At 37.4% G+C, this 25,002-nt stretch overlaps 1 protein-coding gene across 1 annotated transcript in view; it reads right to left on the bottom strand.

Annotated features, from left to right (window-relative positions):
• LOC111415304 (leucine rich repeat protein connectin) overlaps window positions 1–25,002 on the bottom strand; it is a 237,763-nt gene that overhangs the window by 170,383 nt on the left and 42,378 nt on the right. The window contains exon 2 of the mRNA XM_071199903.1: window positions 9,176–9,981. Within this exon, the coding sequence (XP_071056004.1) occupies window positions 9,176–9,979 (804 nt within the window). The 5' untranslated portion in view covers window positions 9,980–9,981. The remainder of the gene's footprint in view (window positions 1–9,175; window positions 9,982–25,002) is intronic.

Genomic DNA, 25,002 nt, shown 5'->3' with positions numbered 1-25,002 from the left:
CTTAAATCAGTTTAAATTCAAGAGATTCCCAATCTATCACGGTGAGTGAACCGACACGACCACAATGCGAAGTTAGCAGGTACCTAATTTCGCACATACACATGAAATTGGTAATTCAGCTACGAGCTCTGTTCGTGGTAAGGCAATAATTCCACGTCTGTCGGCGTAATGAAAGTCCCATATAGAGTTCAGCGGAAGTTCTCATTTATTAGCATGGCTCGCACTTTGGCGACGAAACTCGTTCAAATGGGACCCTTCGCGATATTAAAGCAAAGTTCGGAAGTAAACCTATCTAATTTAATCCGTGCAAATAACAAGCCCCTTTAGTCTTCTTGGACCGAACCGGTCGTGAAAACCTAATTAATTTGAGTGCAACTCTATGTTTCCTTTAAGGGAAAAACGAAACTCGTTTACGTGTTATAAAATTCAGATCGCGTAAAGTTATTGTAATTGTCCTATTACTAATAATGGAAGTTGCGAGTGAACACATGAAATGCTATTATAGATCTCTATTTTAGATAGCAACGTATCGCGTACTCTATACTTATGTGACACACGCAATCAATAAATGTGTACATTAATAAGAATAGTAAAACATCAAAATAAGAAATTAAAGTGAATTACTTTGGATATAACTAACTACCACGTTACGTTGAATGAGTAATGTAGTAAAACAAGTCAACCAACGTACAAAGAAGCATAGTCATAAAGTAACACAACTCCAAAGAATGTTAATCGAAGTTTACAAAGTGATCCATAACAACAAAGCAAACCAATTTACTTCTAACCAAAATTCCCTAACCCAAAAACAAACTAACTCAATCCGAATTCAACCTTATATAGATATATTGATATAGCCATAAAGTAATACAACTTCAAAAAATGTTAACTTGGCAGTAACTTAATAACAAAGAAAATAATGAAACTTTAAGCCAATTCAATCTTAAATAAACTCAACACAAACCAAGCCAAGCTATCTGCAAACCAACCTAACCTAACCCAAACACAAACCAATTCAACTCCTAAGCTGGCCATCTCAAATCTAAAGTTACCAGCTCAAACCGAATTCAACCTTGCCTCAACCTAACTCAATATAAATCAAGCTAAGCCAACCCCAATGAAACATACTAACAAAGTAATGCAACCTCGCAGCAACTTAATCAACTCTTAAATGGATATAGTCATAAAGTAATTCAACTTCAACGAATGTTAACTTGGAAGTAACTTAATAACAAAGGATATCTAAAGTCCTCCAGGTGACCCTAGATACCATTTGCGCTTGGTGTAAGGGAGAGAACCTCTCAATAAACCCGCAAAAGACAATTGTTGTGCCCTTCACCAGGAAGCGAAAGTTGGATGGACTAATCCGCCCAACTATCCAAGGTGAAGAAATTCCTTTCTCAAAGGAAGTCAAATATCTAGGAGTAATCCTAGACAAAACCCTGTCATGGAATGGACATTTGCAGGGAGTTTTGCACAAAGCTAGACTATCCTTGTGGACTTGTCGCAGTCTTTGTGGAAAAAATTGGGGTCTTACCCCTGAAAGACTGTACTGGCTCTATGTGACTGTGGTTAGACCTATGATCACATACGGAGCAGCAGCCTGGTATAGGAAAGTCCGACAGACTTCAGTTATCAGTAAACTTTCACGAATTCAACGAGTAGCTGGATTGGCAATCTCTGGTGCGATAGGCACAACGCCAACTCTAGCAATGGAGGTTCTGCTTGGCCTATCTCCTCTGCATTTGCATATAGAGAAAGTGGCTAGAACAACCATTTACAGATTTAAGCAATATGCTCAAAACTGTTCCGACATGTCCTACCAATGGGCTGCGGAAGACATTATAAGCACTGATTCTGTGTTATCAATGCCGTCAGATTTGGCGGTGATTAATGCTCGATACCAGATTATACTGCCTGAGCGGCAGTCCTGGATCGAAAATGAAAATTCTCTGGTTCGGGCAGACATTTGCTTGTACACAGATGGATCAAAAACGCCTGAAGGGGTAGGAGCAGGAGTATACTGCCAGACACCTCGAATTAAGCAAGCCTACAGCCTGGGTACGTACTGTACAGTATTCCAGGTGGAAGTATTTGCTATTGACATGGGTGCTAAAATCCTTCTTGAAAGAGGGGTGAAGAACATGACAGTACGAATTTCTCAGACAGTCAAGCAGCTCTCCATGCGCTGCAAGCCGTGAAAACGGTGCCGGCTCTGGTTAATGATTGTAAGAGAACATTAAACACACTGAGTTGTGATAACAGAGTCTCTCTGATCTGGGTCCCGGGTCACTCTGGGGTTGCTGGCAATAAAGTGGCAGATAAGCTAGCACGAGATGGCAGCGCTGAAGCGTTTGTGGGGCCGGAACCAGCAGTTGGCGTATCATTTGCGATGGCCAAATATAGGATTGGACTGTGGGCTGAAGAGAGACTTCGCCTACTGTGGACCAGTTCTCCTGGAATGAGATCCGGGAATATTTTAGGACTTGCTCGTAGTAGCATAAAAGTTCTAATGGGTGTTTTTACTGGGCACTGCCGATTAAAAGCACACCTCAACTTGTTGGGTTTAGCCGACGATGTTGAATGCCGACTATGTGCGGAGGAAGCAGAGACGGTTGAGCATGTTTTATGCCACTGCTCTGCCGTTAACCGTATCAGATTCTCGATTTTTGGGTCGCAGTTTATCTCCTCAAAAGATCTGAATGACCTTTCGCCGAGCAAGGTATTAATGTTCGTTAAGAGCATTGGACTGCACGGTGAAATTTGATAACGAGGTTGGTTGGTCCGCCTACCCGATATGTATTCTATGTAATATAATGTAATGTAACTTAATAACAAAGAAAATAATGAAACATTAAGCCAATTCAATCTTAAATAAACTCAACACAAACCAAGCCAAGCTATCTGCAAACCAACCTAACTTAACCCAAAAACAAACCAATTCAACTCCTAAGCTGGCCATCTCAAATCTAAAGCTACCAGCTCAAACCGAATTCAACCTTGCCTCAACCTAACTCAATATAAATCAAGCTAAGCCAACCCCAATGAAACATAATAATAAAGTAATGCAACTCCATCGTAATTTAATCAACTCTTAAATGGATATAGCCATAAAGTAATGCAACTTCAACAAAAGCTAACTTGGAAGTAACTTAATAACAAAGAAAATAATGAAACTTTAAGCCATTTCAATCTTAAATAAACTCAACACAAACCAAGCCAATAATCAACACGCCTACACTCAGGGCAAATCCACACTAACAGCTCTTCACTCAGTGACCAGCTTTGTTGGTGGAGCGCTGGACCTAAAGGAGTCCGCCCTGTGTGTTTTTATAGATATAGAGGGAGCTTTTGATAAAACAACTTTCTCTGGTATTAACGAAGCCTTGTTAGAGCATAATGTTCCACCGACTCTTTGTGGTTGGATTGAGAACACTCTTAAACATAGGATAGTTAAGCTTAGGGCTGGCGATGTGAGTCTTCAAGGAGGAGTTACTCGAGGCTGTCCACAAGGAGGTGTACTATCCCCACTTTTGTGGAACCTCACCCTGGATAGCCTCTTGAACCGCCTCGCTGAAGCCAACTTTATCACAGTTGGTTACGCAGATGATTTAACCATTCTCGTCAAAGGCAAGTATATAAACGTGCTGTTTGATAGGATGCAAGTAGCTCTTAAATTGATAGAGACCTGGTGTGACGAACAAAGACTCTCTGTGAATCCTAAGAAGACAGAGTTGATTCTTTTCACACGGATGAGGAAGGTTGGCAAGCCCAGAATGCCGTCCCTTGCTAATACTCCATTGGCATTGTCAAAAGAAGTTAAATATCTGGGCATCACGCTTGACAATAAAATGACATGGAGAGCCCACCTAGATAATAGAGTTAAAAAAGCGTACGTTGCATTCGGTCAATGCCGGAGGGCTATAGGTAAGACATGGGGTTTGTCAGCCAAAAATGCCCTCTGGATTTACACGGCTGTAATCCGACCTATGCTTACATATGGTGCAGTAGTATGGTGGTCAAAGACCCTACAGTCTACATCTACTGCTGCACTTATTAAATAAAGTACAGAGACTTGCGTGTTTGTATGTTACAGGTGCGCTGCGGACTACCCCCTCTGCAGCTATGGAAAACATGTCAAACCTAACGCCACTTCATTTGTTCATCCAAGAGGTGGCATTGGTGACCATGATTCGACTGCGAGCAGCAGGAATTCTAATGGGTGAGAGAAACAGTAAAAATGCCAACCTCTGGAACGAAATGGTGGAAAATTCACCAATTCTGGATTGTGTAACGGACATTACACCCCTCCAACACATTTTTACGAAGAAATATCTCACCCACCCAAGTTCCACAGAAGTAGAGGTAAAAAACAGCCTTAAAATCTACACTGATGGTTCAAAGAGACGGGAAGAAGCTCCACGTATCTGAACCTCTAGGTAAAAGTACCACCGTCATACAGGCGGAATTAATCGCCATACATCTTGCCGCTGACGTTATTGTCAGATTCAACTTGGTAGGTAAGACTTTTACAATTTATACTGACAGTAGACAAGCTATTTTGGCCCTGAGTAGAATAACAATTACTTCAGGACTTGTTATGGGTTGTCATCTGACATTGGAGAAGGCCGCAGTGCATAACTGTGTTACACTTCAATGGATAAAAGTACACTCGACTTGTTCAGGTAACAAACACGCTGATAGGTTTGCCAAAAGGGCTGCCAAGCGAGCGCCATGTTCGCCTGAACCGATAATCGCTCCGTCCTTATCAACTCAGATTGAGATAATTAAAGATTTTACCCACAAAAAGTTTATGAACTGGTGGGATAGGGTTCAAGGCTGCCATCTGTGTAAGGAAGTATTACATTATCCTTCAGCAGAGGCAGCCTTGTCTTTCGTAAGGCTTGGTAGAAACGCTCTACGAACTGTAACGGGACTCGTCACGGGTCACTGTAAGGTAAACAAGCATCTTTATAACCTTAAGCTTGCTGTTAGTCCTCTCCACTCTGCAAGACCTCGGAATGAGAGACTTCGGAGAGGAATGGCATCAGGAACACACCTCTGAGCTGTATCCTAGCCTTCGGAAATTCCTTAGGCTGGTTGATGTAGCCGGAGAGAGTGTATGAGGACGTACAAGGGGCCCGTTGGGGCCTAGGTGCTGTATGCGTAAGCATACCCTCCGCTTTCCTACATACATACATACAACCAAGCCAAGCTATCTGCAAACCAACCTAACTTAACCCAAAAACAAACCAATACAACTCCTAAGCTGGCCATCTCAAATCCAAAGCTACCAGCTCAAACCGAATTCAACCTTGCTGCAACCTAACTCAATATAAATCAAGCTAAGCCAACCACAATGAAACATAATAATAAAGTAATGCAACTCCACCGCAACTTAATCAACTCTTAGATGGATATAGCCATAAAGTAATTCAACTTCAACGAATGTTAACTTGGAAGTAACTTAATAACAAAGAAAATAATAAAACTTCAAACCAATTCAATCTTAAATAAACCAAGCCAAGCTAACTGTAAACCAACGCAACCTAACCCCAAAGCAAAAAGGAATCTAACTGTAATGTAATAATGCAAATGTGTTAATGATGTAGAGGTGGTTTGGTAGATTCGTGGGTTGGGCTGGATGGTATTGAGGTTGTCGCGAAATTCCTATATTTTGGAATGGAATTAGCTAGGGATGGTAGCCAAAATGGGGAAATAGAAAGAAGTATACTGCTTACCAACATAGCTTACTATGCAATCGCGCATATCATCAAATTTAAGGATATAGATAGAAACATAACATTCCGGATCTATAAAACAATTTTATATATTCCACGTTGTGAGATCTGGACACTAAATCAAAAACCAATATATAAAATGGAGATAATAAATGGAGAAGAAGATATGGCAAGGAGCTATACAGCTACTACAAGGAGCCAATTCTTTCAGAGTACAAGATTCAGTGATTGCAATCAATGTGGTCAAAATGAAAGAGAAAAGGATCCCGAAGCAACTGCTTAACAAGAAAATGCAAGGAACGAGGCGGAAAAGAACTCTAAGAATATGCTTGGTTTCAGAAATTGGAAGAACGAGACCATGGACAGAGAGATTTGGAAGCAGATAACGGTCTGTAGTCACCAATATTATAGCTACCCTGTAGATACAGCATTCATAAGCATTTTTGATATTACTTGTCTCATGATCGTTGTTCATCACGTCAGTGATTTGCCAAATGGGTTTCTATGATTAGCCAAACTTGGAGATTGATACCAAAATATTGGGCAACATAATATGTAGACTGAATGTAAAATCCGGGCTAAGTGCCAAATAATTCATTTTCGCGTTAGGTTGTGAAGTACGTGCAATGTACCAAATGCAATTCCGTATAAAGTGAGCTATCATTAGTTTGTTGTGGAACTAGTTTTTAAAAAATCCGCTATGATGCGTGGTGTGCTATGAAGCACCAACTGTTTGGTAAAAAACGGGCGATGTGTCTTGTTACTCTCTGAGTTGTTAGAGATTATGTTTAGTGATCAGTGCTTGTGATTAGTGTTATTTTGTGGGTTTTGTAAATATGGAAACAACTGATTTAACTAAAAAACGTAAGAAGAAAGGTGAAGGGAGGCTAGCACAGTTTAATAAGAATCAAAGATCCTGTGGAAGATTACCTGAAAAATAACCACCAGTCGAAGAGGTAAGTTTGTTAGTTTGCACATATTTGGAAAGTTATCTAAAGCTAGGCCCTTTGTTTGATTGTCAGGTACAATGTCAATGCCGTTATGACTGCAAAAATATCGGGCATGATCAAAAACTCAGTCTGTTCAATAAGTTTTATCAACTGGGAGATAATGTTAAACAAAACTCCTACTTAATGGGGCTGATATCTGTTTTCGGTGTTAAACGCAGGCGCCATGGTTCATATGTGGATCCCACAGCAAGTAGACGCCAGGCATCTGTCTTTTTTACTATCCCAGATGGCAAAGGTGTTTATAAGCAAGTTTGCAAGAAAACGTTTCTCGATGTTTTTGGTATTACAAAGCGTAGGGTCGAAACTCTCGTTAAGGCGATAAAGCGTGGGGACGTTACTTACATTGAGCGGAGGGGAAACAAAATTAGAGAGAGAAAGTATTCAGCAGAAGATGAAAGGCTCATTATTGAGCACATTGCTGCTTTGCCCAAAGAAGAGAGCCATTATACTAGGGCTAAAAGTTCAAATTTGTACTTGAGCCCAGATTTAAATTACAACAAGCTGCATGCGTCTTTCGTGGAACGTAACCCGACGACTACAGTCAAGTACGGTTACTTCAAAAAAATAGTTCGACAAAAATTCCCAAAACTTAGGTTTCATCGCCCCAGACAAGATACATGTAATACATGTGACCTTCTTCACAGTAAAATAATGAATGACTCCGTAAACAGAGTAAAAAATCGCGCCTCGCTGGAATTGCATCATCGTAAAGCGGAAAGCGCACGCACAGCTATGAAAAATGACCATCAGGAGTCTCAAACTCCTACGAGTAATATGTGTACAATGGCAGTAGACTTAGAAAAAGTTCTGTCGTTACCTGCGTTAACGCATTGTCAAATGTACTATTTGCGTCAACTTTCGTGCTACAACTTATGTATACACAAGGCTGATAATAATAAAGGCTTAATGTTTTTATGGCACGAGGGTATCAGTGGTCGTGGAGGAAATGAAATCGCAAGTTGCGTCCTCAAAGGTATAAAAAGTAATATTACTCACAAGAAACAGTTTGTAATTTGGAGTGACAACTGCTGCAGACAAAATAAAAATAAAATGATTGTGTTTTTATGGATTTATCTAGTATGTAATGGCTATGCTGACCAGATCCAGCATAAGTTTGTCGTGTCAGGCCACTCATATCTTAGTTGTGACCGTGATTTTGCAATCATAGAGAAAAAAAGAAAGAAAGCCAAGTGTGAAGTGCCAATGGACCTTTGCAGAGTTATTTGCAACGCATGTGATAAGAATTCGTTTGAAACAACCATGATGCAGGAAGAGGACTTTTTCAACTTTGCCAAGCTAGCCCAACTTTATCTTAACACTACGCAGTTAGAAATATCAAAAGTAGTTTGGATTAAAGTATCAAAAGACAACCCCGGCAGAGTATGTACAAAAAAAACCTTTAGTGATCTTGAACCATGGAAGATTACGAATGTGTTCAAAAAGAATATCACAAAGAACCATATTGTAGGTATGAATCTACCTCAGCTGGAGATGGCAACGCGACTGAACAATGAAAAGAAAGCAGATTTGAAGAAAATGATACCATACCTTAAAGAAGAAAATAAACAGTTTTATAGGGAGTTAACGGCATAAAAGACACTTCAAACAGTACAATTTTTAGTTGGTCTTACTTCGGTTATTTTTTATGTTTAAGTTTGTTTATATTTTTGATTTTTTCTACAGTATTTTGTTCTTAACTTTTACTGCATTAATTAAGATAACTTGTACGTATTACTTCAATATAATAGTAAACTTATAAAACATTGATTTATTATTATTATTATCTAGCCTAAAAACTATTATTTTCCTGTTCTGCACAAAATTGACCCGTAGACCTTCCCCCATCCACCTACTCCAAAAATTTGACCCCCCTTCACCAAAACACCAGTCAAACAATGAAATAAAGTGTTATATTCATACAGTTCAGTCACTTCAGTTATCATTATACCGAACTTTAAACTGGTATCTTAGCCCACTTTTTACCAAAAAAGTATTGGCACATAGCCCTTTTCATAATTTCTTAAATAAAAGTTTACATATAAAATAGGCATGTTGGTATTCTTAGTTCAAATTTCATAGGTATGTACAAAGTGAAGCCCTTTACTGATGACAGGTGAAGTTAAGTTAAATATTTAAGCAGAATATGTTCCTAGGAAGTTTTTATCATTTATCTCAAAACTTCATTTTTTGCACTTAGCCCGGATTTTACATTCGGGCTACATATCTCATCCTGATTGCAGTTCTAACCAAATTTAGAAATGTCAAAAATATATTAAGCTCATGGTCTTCATATCACCAATGTTAAAACCTGTTAAAATATCCTTCTGCGAAATAGGTTTATAAGATAGACTTAAATGGGCACTATGAGGTAAATATTTATATAAACAAAATAAATTATTAATAATTAAATATGTTTTTACTTACTTCAAGAACCCAAAGTTCCGCAAATGTAAGATCGCCCAACATCGTTATCGAATTATTGCTCAAATCCAATTTTTTCAATTCACTCAATCCGGTAAAAATTTCTTTAGTTAAAACATTAATATAATTAGCATTCATATCCAGTTCTATTAAATGGGATAATTCTCGAAACGCGTGATCTTGAATGATGCTCAAATTGTTGTTTGCGATATCGAATTTTTGCAAACTCGGTAAACCGACGAAAACGCCTCTTTTCAACTCGGCTATCCTGTTATCCTCCAGATACAATTCGGTTAAGTTAGGTAAATGGGCGAAAGCGTGATGACTTAAATTGACAATTTGGTTCTTTGCCAGCTGTAGGATTTGCAAACTCGTCAAGTTTGCAAACGCGAACGGATGAATCTCATCGATTGAACCGAAAACGACTTCGAATGATTTCAAGTTTTTCAAATGAACGATGGCTTTCGTCGGAATGAAGTTGAATATTCCGTTTGGTCTAACGCGCGTTTGCATCTTTTGTATCCGAGGTTGCGATGCGAAATGGTTCCATATACTGTAATCTGGAGTCAAATTCGTACCGAAAACCCAACATTCTATGTTAGTTGCGTTCCCTGGATTCGTGTCCGGATTGCAGAAACAATTTATTGGGGCGTCTTGAGATTCACTTTTACACGGATTCGTGCTTATGTACGTCTTGTAACGATCTTTCTTACGATCCTTTTCTTTTCTTGATCCTCCGGTAACCGATAAAAATAGACCCCAAAATATTAGGATGTAAAAAAAGATTTGAAACTTATTCGAAAACATTCCTGAAACAAATAAGAAAAAAGATTTTAGTTTAATTAATTTATTTAAAGTGCTAAGTAAAGTAAAGTTTTCAATTTTCAGTACAAACTTGAAACAGTGATTGCATAAAATAAAGTGGAAATGATCGCCGGGCAATATTTGCTCTCGTATCGAACTAAAATTAATTAATTTACAATTTCGAATCGAACAAATAATATTGTTTCATTACTCAATTTACAACCACTACGATAGTGACCGAAATGCACACGAATATTTCATTAGCTGAGGTATAATTCGTAAAAGATAAATTCCAAAATGGTCATATAATCGGTTTTAAATTTGATATTTTCGTGAAACGTTCGACGCGTGTTAACGGATCAACAGTTGTATCGATTTCTATGAGAAAGGTCATCAATTTCTGATGACCTTTAAGAAATTCAAGAGTGAATATAAAATTGAAAAGGAATATATCGAATATCTCATTGACATTTTACAGCCGAACGCTCCCAAAAAGCGATGCTCGTTTATGCTAATATCCTGTAATGGCTAAAGTTTGACTTTTCGTTAATTTGAAAAACAGGAACTAACTTTGAAAGCTTTGTAAAGTTTTTGTCGACGGTTGCCATTTACAACAATTAAACGAATTCGCTGTTGTTTTAAGTTAATTTCTCTTCGACTGTATTTCTTTTGCGTTAAAACAAACCGTTTCACAAAACTTTAGGGACGATTATAAAGCATAAAAAGTTCGGTTTATACTTGTTATACTATTATTTTCTTTGAAATGTCCTTGAAATCGCGGAAGCAGTTTCTCCAAATACTTTCATTGTAGAAGGTACGAAGAAACAATTTAAATAAGTCAATCTCTGTTAATATATACAGGGTGTTCCGTTAAGCGTACGGAGCGGCTGTATCTCAACAACGGTAAGGCCTAGAGGTTTGGGGAAAAAATCTTTATAAGCAAAGTGGGCAAGAGAAATAGCTGGAAATTATTTTGAAGTTCGTAATTCGATCGTTAGGAGGCGTAACTGCCATAGAGAAACATAAAATTCCCGCTATCTCAGAAAATTAGACGATGAGCTATAACTTTGACAAAATCATTTAGTAGCTTGGATAATACCGCATCGCTTTTGTTTTGCAATATTTTTCATATCTGTCATAATAAGGGAGGGGGAGGCCAATGCGTTTTCAAATGTTTACATTTTAATATCTCCTGAACCATTCAACCGATTTGAATGTTTTCGGTGTTGTTTGAAAGAGCATTTTATGCTCTTTTTAAAGATATTTTCAGTAAGACCGTCTGCTTTAAAACAAATGAGCTAGAGGACGTTATCTGCAGCGATTACATACTTTTGTGATTTTTGAAGAAAAGTTAAATGGAACGATACTATTTACTTCACAGACCGTTAATCACCATAAAATTTGCTAAATATTAGTGAAAATGTTAAAAATTCGTATATCTTAATCGGATCAAGTTACCTTAGGAAACAAATAAGAGAGAACAAAAATGTTATTATCTAGAACCTTCCTTCACACTTTATCCAAGCTTAGAGCTGCTTCAAAACTACTTTTGAGGCGTGTTGAAAAGCCAACGGATCAATGAAACATCAACATGATATGTGATATGATTCAAATAGTTGATAAACCGACAAGAATAGGTCATAATTTCACGCTCCTCGATATCATTGCTGTTTCTGAGTGCGTTTCGATCATGGATTCACAGGTGATTGATGTTCACGAACTTTCGGATCACTGCCTGACGTTTTGTGAATTAAAATTGAAGGCTGAGGTGCAACTTGGGAAGCCAGTGTCGTTTCGTTCGTATCGACTATGAATTATTTTCTCGGGATTTAGCCAACATTGATTGGCATTTAATATTTCACATGGATAGTGTGGATGATATGGTCGATTTCCTAAGCTGTAATATCTCCAATCTTTTCGATATACATGCGCCAATTTGTACAATTATTCCTAGACAGTCTAGTCCGTGGATTACCAATAATGTAAAATTGATGATGTCGTTGCGTGACAAAGCTTTAAATAAATTTAAACGCACTAATCATGTAGCTCACTGGGACTATTATAAGCAATTGCGGAATTATACGACTAATGCAATTAAGTGTGAAAAAAGAGCTTACTTAACTGAGCAAATGAGAACTGGGAGCACACAAAATTTGTGGAGGGAGCTGCGCAAGTTGAATATTTACAATAAAAAAAACCCTGCCTACCGACGAGTCTGAGAGATGTTGAAGCTTTGAATGGGTACTTTTCTTCGATTTCAGGACGATCTGCGGAGGTCGACCCGGACGTGCACAACTTTTATGCTAATAATGTCAGACCTGGTGTGAAAAATTTCTTTTTCCAAAAAGTAAATGAATCTAAGATCAATATTATCTTGACGAAGATGTCGAGTCAAGTGGTGGGGATTGATGGTATAAGCCTTAGGATGTTGGCTTTCTGTTGTCCACACATAACTCCCTACCTCCTGCATGTAATTAACTTTTGTTTAGAGTTTGGTGTCTTTCCTGAGAAATGGAAATCTGCCAAAGTTGTTCCTATACCTAAATCATCGACTGCTTCTTCCTTCTCAGATGTGAGGCCAATTAGTATCTTAAGTACTTTGTCGGGAATTTTGGAAAGGGTCGTGGCGGAACAAATACCTGAGCACTTGGAACGGTTTCATATTCTGCCCTCCATCCAATCAGGATTTAGGCCTGGGTATAGTTGTGCAACCGCACTTTCGACAATTATTGATGATGTTATGTCTGCAACGGACAATGGCGCGGCTACTGTTTTGGTTTTACTTGACTTCTCTAAAGCGTTTGACACTATTAATCATCAACTTCTTTTAGCAATTCTTCATTATATTGGGTTCAATAATACAGCCTTAAATTTTTTTAATAATTATCTGTGCGGCAGAAGTCAGTATGTGGTTATTGATAATGATGTGTCGGATCCTGCCGTATTGAGGTCTGGTGTGCCGCAGGGCTCTACATTGGGTCCCCTTTTGTTCACTATCTATACGTCTCAAATGTTGATCTTTGACCGCTTTTGCTCAAAATTTCATATCTATGCGGATGACACACAACTTTACCACAGCTTTAGCTCAAATAATGTGCTAGAGTCTGTTGCAGATGTAAACAATGATCTAGATAAATTTTTAAATATTACTAAGAAACATGGTCTTTTGTTAAATGGGAATAAATCGGTCTATATGGTATTCGGGGGTAGGGAATCCAAAGCGCTTGTCAGCAATATGGCCCATATCTTTATAGATGGAATTGAATTGGAGAGGAAGGTCTGTGTCAAGGATCTTGGTCTTTACATTGACGACAGCTTAAGGTTTACACGTAACACAAGTGAACTGATCAGGCGTGCTTACGCAAAATTGAAAATGCTGTTTGCTCATAGGCAAGTCTTGAACGTCGATATTAAAAAGAATCTTTGCGAGTCTGTAATTTTATCCAACTTTACATACTGTGACACAATTTACGGCCACTGCCTGTTGACTGATGATGCGCGGCGTATTCAGGTAGTTCAGAATTCTTGTATTCGTTTTATATTTGGTATACGCCGACGTCAGAGAGTATCGTATAAGCTGGGGGAGTTGAGGTGGCTGAGTATGTTGAGTCGTCGTCGGTTACACTTTGCGCACCAATATGATTTACGAATTCATAGAGATGTCTGAATGGGCTACACGTTGCCAGTTTTCCGTAATCGCTAAGTCAATCTTAAAAACACTTGTAGAGAAAAATGTCTTTCTTTGTCGTAATAGCATTGCACATTTTTGCCATGCAGTTGCATCGTATTTGAAACATTGAAAATAAATCATCATACGCTCTATCATACGCTTCTGCGTTAGTAAATGACATGTTTACAGTTACCATGGTTATGTGATTTGTTTTTCTCGATGAGGTAACTGGATCCGATTGATGGCACTCAAGTTTTTAACATTTTCTTCTATAACTCGAGAACGGGTGGCGACATCGAGATGCGGTTTTCACTAAAATTTAGCAAATTTGAAGGTGACTAAGGGTCTGTGAAGTAAATAGTATCGTTCCATTTAACTTTTCTTCAAAAATCACAAAAGTATGTAATCGCTGCAGATAACGTCCTCTAGCTCATTTGTTTTAAAGCAGACGGTCTTACTGAAAATATCTTTAAAAAGAGCATAAAATGCTCTTTCAAACAACACCGAAAACATTCAAATCGGTTGAATGGTCTAGGAGATATTAAAATGTAAACATATGAAAACGCATTGGCCTCCCCCTCCCTTATTATGACAGATATGAGAAATATCGCAAACCAAAAGCGATGCGGTATTATCCAAGCTATTAAATGATGTTGTCAAAGTTATAGCTCATCGTCTAAATTTCTGAGATAGCGGGAACTTTATGTTTTTCAATGGTAGTTACGCCCCCTAGCGGTCGAATTACGAACTTCAAAATAATTTCCAGCTATTTCTCTTGGTCACTTTGCTTATAAGGATTTTTTTCCCAAACCTCTTGGCCTTACCGTTCTAGAGATACAGCCGCTCCGTACGCTTAACGGGACACCCTGTATGTCCTTCGCCAATGTAGTTAAAGATAAAGGGTGTATCTTTCCTTCTAGAGATCAAGAATGATTATATTATTTTAGTTTCGCCTCTAGAATATCTAACAATCGCATTTGCATCTATTTGTCAGCTAAAGAGGTCGTTGAACATTTTATGACATCACATGGAGGAACCACCATCAACGGTAAATTTGTCTCTGCCAGACGTTTAGTCTCTCCTGCAAAACGGGTTATAATATCAAATGTTTCTCTCATTACCTCATGATATTATTCAAGAGAAATTAAAATCTATTGGCATATTCAGAGTTTTTGCTGACAAGTTTACATTGGTTTAGAAAATGATACTCCTCTACCTAGTTCAGTTTTTATAGAACATCAAGAAAATACTTTTAGACATTTCTTAGCAACTGATAAAATCAGATGTTTTTTTTTGGAAGAGCAAAATGGAATAGCAACATTTTATTATTACTACAGCTGATGTGCATAATGCAATGGAACAGCTTGAAAATACAGTAGTTACTAAAGATAATGTTGTAGTACATAAAATGGATATAGTAACCTCAGCAGAGGACAGAAAAAGAAAAGTATCTTCGTCTACTAGTTCGGTTTTATCTATGGGTTGGGTTGGGTTGGTTTGAAACCTCTTCCGAAAAAACATAAGACAGTCATAAATGACAAGCTAACTGATGACAATGGGATGTTTTTGGAATTCAAAGATTTATTTAGGGATGATTTGCTCATTTCCTATGATAATTTTTGTCAATTCATAAGAAACTGGCATCTCTACATGATTTAATTATGGTTATCTAATCGATGAAATCTAATGTATTGAAAGATCGCTTGAAACGTTTGATCAAAAAGGTTAGAGCATGTGGTTTAACACCTGACATTGACCTCTCAGACTGTTCACAAGAGGGTTCTTCTTCGGAGCTTCAACTTACTAAATAATTTTCTATTGCCCTATATTATCTTATTAACTATTTTTTTATCAATGGCAAACATAATTCAGTAATGGCCATATCCATCATTACTGTGATTTAAAGTTGTTGCTAAATCGATATTCCTCTGTATGTATTTGCTTACAGAAACCCATCTTCATCCTGGGCAGCCCTATTTCATCAAAGGATACTTTAGTTATAGGAAAGATTTTCAAAAAATTCTAAGAGCTAGTGGTGGTGTTGCTATTCTAGTTAATGAATCCATGAAAGCTGTTTCTGTCAATTTATCAAATAACATACAAGCGGTTGCACTTCGTTTAGTAGTACCTTTTAATATTACTATATGTAATGTATACTTGCCTGAATTTGATTGGCAATTGCTAAGGTCTAGTTCTTTCTCAGTCATAGATTTGTCAATTATCTCTCCCCAGATTGCTACACTTTTTATGTGGGAGATAATAAATGATTTGCATAACAGTATTCACTACCGACTTTGCACTGACTGATGCAAAAAAGCTAATTGGAAGTTATATCAGATGTCTGTTAGTACACCATCTGCTTCGGAAGCAATCGATAATGATATTAAATCGTTTTGTGCAATGATATTAGAGGCAGCCGAAAGATCAATTCGACGCTCATCAGGTATTCTTTTAAAGAAAGCTGGGTGGAGTAAGGATATAGCAATAGCAATTCGTAATAAAAAATCCCCCTTTAATTTGTTCCATAGACATAGAACAGAAGAAAATCTTATCCACTTTAAAAAGCTAAGAGCGGTTGCTAGACGACAGATACTTGAGGAATTCATGGAATAACTATGTATCTTCCATAACTTCCAATACTCCAAGCTCACAGATATGGAAAATGGTAAAAAGTATTAAAAATAGTACATCCTTTTTTTCTATTAAATATCTCAGGGAAGACAATGTGCTTGTATCATCTGTTAACAACATAACAGAATTACTCGCTAACACTATTACTGCTATTAATAATTATGATCCTAAATTCCTAACAACCAAAAGACAGAAAAAAACTCCTCTTGATTTATTCTTGATCAATTTAACATGCGATGCAAAAACGTTCTTGTTAAATCTATATAATCGTATTTGGAGTGGTGGTACTTATCTTAATATTAGCTTAATACACTGTTGGAAATAATTCACGAGCACACCCTCTATAATCTGAACGCGTGTGTCTAGCGCAATAAAATTTGGTATGGAAGTAGTACTAAAGTAGTGTAACTTACTCTCACATGGAGAGCGGCATAACTCTGCTGGGAGGAGAAACATCAATAGCGAGAGTATCCCCCGTGAGCTTCGCGTACCATCGCTACACGACGTGGCATGGAGTCTATAAGTCGCTGTATTGTAGCGAGAGGGATGGCCAACCATGCCACCTCAACTCACCTCCATAACTCCTCAACGTTAGCCAAGGAAGCCGGATAACGTAGAAGTCTCGGACCAGTCATGTCCCAAACATGTTCGATCGGATTCAGATGCGGAAACCGAGCTAGCCATGGAAGCATTCGTATATGGTGCTCTTCCACAAAGGTCTATACAACACGCCCGATGTGCTGTCGTACGTTGTCGTGCATGTATAGCAGACCTGGGAGCCGCCGAACGTAGAGAAGCACAACGGACCGTAGCACCTCATCTACGTATCGTTGACCCGTCATGGTCTGCTATACACGCAGCAGACGTGTACGTCCACCATATGTAATCGCACCCCATACCATAATGCTTGGTTGTCGGTGGTTAGGGCGTTCTTGCACATACTGCTCGAGTAGACGATCACCACGGCTCCGACGAACTAAAATTCGCGCATCACCGGTGCTCAATTCGAATCTTGATTCGTCGGAAAACAAAATGTCCCTCTACTCGGCAACCTACTAATGCCTATCGTCGACCCACTCGTGACGTATGCTGCGGTGCTCGGGTGTTACTGGAATCCGCTGTATCGCACGACGCGCTCGCAGTCCATTATCTATCAAACTACGCGAACTGTACGGCGGACAGTTCGCGTAGTGAGTGCGCCTTCTCATGCCGGTGGCAAAACAGCTCCAAGTTGTCTTGAGGAGGACACACACGACGCTAAAGCGCTGAGCACAAGACCGCGGCTGAAGGTACCTATGTCCTACCTCAGACCATTCTCGCCATGCCCGTTGCAATGCCGATAACGATCGCTCGAGACGACGCGCAATTTCACAGAACGATACACCTTCAATGTGCATAAACACAAACATTCCTCGCTCAAACTCGCTTAAGTAACGCGATCGCCCATCCATTGCGCACAGAGTACGATAACAATGTGGTTCCTTTTCGGTCTCCATAGCGACAGAATGTTCCACGTGGAAGGGTGGCTCAGACAACAATGCCGCGACGGAACAACTCGAAACTCCTTGAATAAACTCGTCTACAGTAAACCTTTGTGCTCCGCAAATATTATGGACTTATCTTCACGCGTTCAGATTATACAGGGTGTGCTCGTGAATTATTTCCAACAGTGTATGTTGTTGCATTGGTAAAATAGTAGAGAAAATGGTGAACTATAGGTTGATGTATATAGTAGAACAGGAAAACCTATGTTCTAACCTCCAATTTTGATACAGATAAGGTCGCTCCACAATTGATAGTATTATTTTGCTTGAGAATGGTATTATACGTAATTTGGAAAGATACAGATGCATCTGTTAGAAAATCAAGTGGTTCCAAGTGTACGTGCCGTGTGTCCTAATAGTATTGACAATAAGTGGTTCCAACAAGATGGTAGTCCTCCACATTTTAGTCGCGAGACTTTTTAAGCCGTACGTTTCCAAACTATTGGATTCGTAGTAGAGGTGACATTTAGTGGCCACCACGATCTCCTGATCTAACACCACTCGATTTTTTCTTTTGGGGATTTCTCAAAAGTAGAGTGTATGCAGCAAAACCAGAATCAATCAATGATTTGGAAAATCGTATACTGAAGAACCACCAATATCTCCACTTGGTGTTTCAAAATTCCATCTATGAGCGTTTGGGTTATTCCGAGACCGAAGAATGTTGACAATTTGAACATTTGTTATAAAAATTGTAATAAAAGTGCAAAAAAGCCTGTATATTTGAAAGGATCCACAGTACAACAACTTACTTCAGCATTTCAGCATAAGGTATCTGTGCAAAAAATAAAGTGTGTTCTATTCTCTAGGCGATATCGTCATCAAGAAAATCCCTCTTTGTATTAAAAAGTATCCGTATTGGTGTTGTTCTTGAATTTAAATTCTTGGGGATTATATTCGATGCCAAGTTACAATGGCAGAGCCATATTCAGTACATTACTACGCGTTTTATCTGGTACAAGGTGGGGGGCTGAAAATGTTGTATAAAAGTGTGATATTACCTGTTATTGATTATATTTCTCTGCAAGAATAACCGTACCCAAAAAGCTTAATGTAATACACAATCTTACAATACGGTACTTACTTAGAGCTTTTCCCACTAGTCCGGTTCATAATTTGTGTTATTGCCCCTCTTCACCATCGGCGTTATTGGCAAATTCTTAATTATTTTGTAAAAAAACGCATGCAACCTAAGTACCTAATCTCTATATTGTTTTCCCAACAACCACCTGTGTACAGATCAACAGCCACAAGACCGGCAGTAGTAAGAACCAAAGAACTGCTAGGAACTTTAGACTTTCTTTATGCTGCCAATTTACTCCTTGGCAGTTAAATAAACCCGTTTTCAAATTAAATCTTACATGTTATGCTAAAGAGAGTGCACCACGGGAATTACTTAGAGATGAAGATTTATTTCATTATAAAGAAGAAGGTATGCCGTTAATAGTGGAAAATAACATTAGGCAAATAACCACCACGACCACGCTTACAGGACAATATCCTTTCCATGAAATTTTCCATAACCAAATTGCAAAGTGGCTGCCCTATGTCCTCAATAGCCTCACGAATTCCATCTTTGAGGTCTTGAGTCGACGCTGGGCTGTTGGCGTACACCTTCTCTTTCACGTGGCCCCAAAGGAAGAAGTCGCAAGGTGTTAAATCACAAGATCTCGGTGGCCAATTGTGATCACCTCTTCGAGAGGTAACACGGTCCGGAAACTTTTCCCGTAAAAGATCAATGCTTTCGTTGCTTGAAGTGCCACACGGCCACTTGTTGTCCACATCAATACCATCCAATTCCGGCCATAAAAAAAATCATTAATCATCTCTCGATAGCGCAATCCAGTCACCGTAACTGTTGCTCCAACCTCATTTTCGAAAAAGTAAGGTCCAATGACACCGCCGGACCATAAACCGCAACAAACAGTCACACGTTGAGGATAGAGAGGCTTTTCAACAATAACTCTTGGGTTTTCCGAGCCCCAGATGCGACAAAATCACTCAAGATGATTTTTCGATGGAATTCCGGATCATTTTCATGCATTTCAACGACCCAATCAGCAAAGACACGACGTTTATAAGCCTTAAGACCCAAATCTTTATGCAAAATACGGTGTAATGGCGTTTGTGGAATGCCTAATTCCAAAGAACGACGAGGAATGGACAAACCTGGGTTTTCTTCAACACTTTCGGCTACAGCAGCAATATTCTCGGCTGTTCTTGTTTTTATAGTGAATTTTAATAATTTCAATGCGTTGTTGAAGCGTGTATCGTTCCATTTTTATTAATGGCGTACTTTCTACTTGTCAAATGTCAAAAAATGACAGCTTCAAAAGTGACATCGACCGAAATAACGGGCTATTCAAAATAACACCTCTTATTGGAAAACCCTTTATAATCAATGCCTATGATGATGCTGTTTTTATTGATACCGATGGTTCCAAAAAGAAGACTGGGGTTGGTTGCGCGTTTGTGGTTGGGGATTATTCATGGAGCTTACAGAGTTTTGCGTCTATCTTCTTTGCGGAGTTGTATGCCATCTTCCAGGCTGTATTATTCATCCGTATGAGTCATAATGGAAATAACTTTGTTATAGTTACAGATTTGAGTGCTGTTAAATCAATATGTCCAAATGAACCGATGGTATGGATGGTTGGAGAATTGTTACATGCTATCTTGCTTTCTGGAAAACAGATCGTATTTATTTGGGTACTGGGTCATATTGGCATTGAGGTGAATGAAACGGCAGATAAAGCAGTAGGACACGGGGTGAATCTCTAGTATATAACAAGTAGCAGAATGACTGGCAATACAGTTCCAACCCTTAATAAAACCTTGGAATCAGTCCATTATCTTCAATAGATCAGAACAGGTGAAACTAGCGAGATTACATATAGGACATACACAACTGACTTCCGGTTATTTGTTAAAACGAGAACCAAAACCTGTATGTTTGGGCTGCGAAGTTCATCTCACGGTAATGCATATCGTACTAGACTGTGAATTATATGCCAACGAGAGACAATTACATAATATCTCATGTCTGGATGATGTATACGTTAAGTTGGTTGAATTTTTTAAGTCTATTGATTTGTTCCATCAATTATAAATAGGGTGAGTGCTAAAGATCTTCGCCATCGATATCAATAATAATAATAATATAAAGCATAAAATAATTTACGATCCTTGCGTAAATTGAATTAATACTCAAATTATATTAACACGTCATCGGTTTCACGTGGATTATTGAAATTGGTGTCGTGGGATATTATTTGGTGTCATACATTTCGAGAATTAATCGTAAATTATTGAATGAAATAATATAAATGATGGTAAATTTAAAAGTACAAAAATAATACGTAAAAGGATCGCAAATGGATTCTTTTGTCGAGCTTATAGAATTTTAAGGTCCGGCCACGTCGCCATCAAGAGTTCAGCGACTCGGATATCTGCTCTAGCAATCTACTATTCCATCGGGAAAACGACAGCACCAAATAATTCAGCAACCGGGAAACTCAACCGCCGGTAACTGGAGCCGATTCGCAGACCTCTGCACAATACGACGTTTATCCGAGTATATTATCTGAAATTTGAGCCGGGCTCGAGTCTATGTTCGCCAAGGGAGACGACAGAGCTCCCGTTATAGGTGGTGTTGTGTAGATAAGTCCCGGTTTAGGACCACCGTATCAGACCCCGAAAACCTTAATTTGTCGAATGGTAAGTCGTTAAGGGACATTAACGAACCAAGTTACGAATGTGTGTATTGCAACCCGGTAAATATGTCTTCCCCACTCCCTTGTTGTTATCTAACAGGAACATTGAAACGTTCCAGTAATGTGTTCACACCAACTTCAGATTAAATTGTATATTTAGTTTACATACTACGATAAGAAATTGATAAATCAAAGAAAAAAAAGACTTAATTAACTCTTATAAACCACATCGTTTCGTACAAAGATGCAACAAGAATTACGGGCAATAAACTCATTAAAGCGATAACGCATAGGTGCAAAAGTTGAAAACTCTTGTAATTAATAGCTGCTATCGCAGGAGCTTGCAACAAAGCTTTCGTGCTGGGAAAAACCACTTCGTGTTGTGACCTCTCATTAATGCGCCATCGCGAAATGCGTTTATTTTAGCAAGCGCAGTTTCAACCTTCACAATAATTAAAGGAAATTAACGTTTTCGTACCAATAAAATGGGTCTAATTGGAAAATATTTTTTTAAAAAATTGTTTTTTATTAGAAATGAAATTCAACTGTATTCCATCGGCGATGTGGTAGGAGAAGAACCCATTTATATCAAATAACTCAAGGTCATCTCCAGATCTTTTCTAATATTATTTCTTTATTTTGAATTTCTGAATAGCAATTAAATCCAATGTTTAGATATAACAAAAAACATAGATAAAAGATATAATTACCGTCAGTGTAGGAGCATCGAGAGTGATAAGAGTTTGTTTCAAGCATCGGAAAAAACTTCTTCAAAAAAATTTCCTTCATAAAATTCAAAAGTAAAAGCCTTAGGGGCAAATATAAAATATAAAAATTTTTTCCCCTTTCAAATTCATTGTAAAACTGGTTTTTCAAAATATTATAACAATATATGTTATAATTAACGACAAAACATTACCTAAACTGTAGAGAAAGAAACAAAATGACTTAATATTTGAAATTTAAAAAAGAAATTTCAAACATACAATTAACACGTAAAAATTTTAAAAATTATTAGATAACTTGAGTCTTCATGATGAGGGGTGAAATTGGACTGAAGGTCAGAAGGAACGTTCGCCAGATGATAAAGATGAAAGAGTGAGGGAAAACAAGTGGGAGAGGAAATTATTTAGTTTAAATTTGAATTTATATAAATTTTTAAAAAATTCTGTAGTTATTGATATTGGTAAGATCATTAAGTAATGAATTATTAATATTACGATTTTTTATTATTTTCTTACGTTCGTTAATGTAATTATTGTTGTTAAGGGGTATGTTATTTATACGATTAAAGAAAAATCTGAAACTAGCCTCCTTGTGTTGTATACTATTAAAGGAAAATTTGGAAATAATTGAGTCTGTAGTGGTTGGTTTTCTGAAAGTGTTAAAATCAAGTATGTTATTGGATAAGTTACGAGAAATTTGTAGATCTAAAAAGTTATGTTTACCATCAACTTCAGTAGTGAATTTAAGTTTGCAAACGTTAGTAAAAATTGTTTTCAAGGCAATATAACGACCATAAAAGCAAATGTTATTAGTAAATAGTTTGTATTTTTCTATTTCAAAATTGTTGACAAAAATATTGGATACAACCCCAGATATGGGTAAACCCATAAGCAAACCATCGTTCATCCGATAGTAACAATCGTTGAAGGTGAAAAAATTCTGTCACAGACAAGTAAAAGGATGTTAAGAAAGGAACGAATTTCGTTAATGTCGACGGTTGATAATTGCTCCGTTCAACCTGGAAGCTTCAAATTTGATATAACCTAACCTCACACATTTTTCTATAACCCCATAAGGTTACATTTCTCAGTTACAACCCGTTTCGGAGAAAAAAGGTTTTAACTTCATTTCCTAAAAACGTCAAATTTCAAATTGGAGATTTATCATATTTTTGAAAAAGCTCCGTTCTTAAAATTTGGTATAACCTAACCTTACACATTTTTCTATAACCTCATAAAGTTATATTTCTCAGTTACAACCCGTTTCGGAAAAAAAAGTTCTTTAGCTTCATTTCCAAAAACGTCAGATTTCAAATTAGGTATTAATAATTTTTTTTTGGAAAAATCCATTCAACTTGGAAGCTTCAAATTTTGTATAACCTAACATCACACATTTTTCTATAACCGTATAAAGTTACATTTGTCAGTAACAACCCGTTTCGGAGAAAAAAAAAGTTCTTTAACTTCATTTCCGAAAAACGTCAAATTTCAAATTGGAGATTTATCACATTTTTATAAAAGCTCCGTTCAAGCTGGAAGCTTCAAATTTGATATAACCTAACCTCACACACTTTTCAATAACCTCATAAAGTTACATTTCTCAGTTACAATCCGTTTCGGAGAAAAAAAAGTTTTTTAACTTCATTTCCGAAAAACGTCAAATTCCAAATTGGAAATTTATCATATTTTTGAAAAAGCTCCGTTCAAGCTGGAAGCTTAAAATTTGGTATAACCTAACCTCACACATTTTTCTATAACCTCATAAAGTTACATTTCTCAACTACAACCCGTTTGGGAGAAAAAAAAGTTCTTTAACTTCATTTCCGAAAACGTCAGATTTTAAATTAGGTATTAATAATATCTGTTGGAAAGAACCATTCAACTTGGAAGCTTCAAATTTGGTATAACCTAACCTCACATATTTTGCTATAACCCCATAAAGTTACATTTCTTAGTTATAACCCGTTTCGGAGAAAAAAAAGTTCTTTAACTTCATTTCCGAAAACGTCAGATTTTAAATTAGGTATTAATAATATCTGTTGGAAAAAACCATTCAACTTGGAAGCTTCAAATTTGGTATAACCTAACCTCACATATTTTGCTATAACCCCATAAAGTTACATTTCTTAGTTATAACCCGTTTCGGAGAAAAAAAAGTTCTTTAACTTCATTTCCGAAAAAAGGTAAAAATTTCAAATTGGAGATTTATCACATTTTTAGAAAAGCTCCGTTCAACCTGGAAGCTTCAAATTTGATATAACCTAACCTCACATATATTTCAATAACCTCATAAAGTTACATTTCTTAGTTACAACCCGTTTTGGAGAAAAAAAAGTTCTTTAACTTCATTTCCGAAAACGTCAGATTTCAAATTAGTTATTAATAATTTTTTTTGGAAAAAACCATTCAACTTGGAAGCTTTAAATTTTGTATAACCTAACCTCACACATTTTTCTATACCCCATAAAGTTACATTTCTCAATTATAACCCATTTCGGAGAAAAAAAAAGTTTTTTAACTGCATTTCCGAAAAACGTCAAATTTCAAATTGGAGATTTATCAAATTTTTAGAAAAGCTCCGTTCAACCTGGAAGCTTAAAATTTGGTATAACCTAACCTCACATATTTTTCTATAACCTCATAAAGTTACATTTCTCAGTTACAACCCGTTTCGGAGAAAAAAAAGTTCTTTAACTTCATTTCCAAAAACGTCAGATTTCAAATTAGGTATAATTAATTTTTT

Source organism: Onthophagus taurus, chromosome 11 (genome assembly GCF_036711975.1).
Source record: "Onthophagus taurus isolate NC chromosome 11, IU_Otau_3.0, whole genome shotgun sequence".
Lineage (NCBI taxonomy): Eukaryota > Metazoa > Arthropoda > Insecta > Coleoptera > Scarabaeidae > Onthophagus > Onthophagus taurus.
Note: the sequence above shows the minus strand (reverse complement) of the source record. Positions and strands in the feature narration are given on the sequence as shown.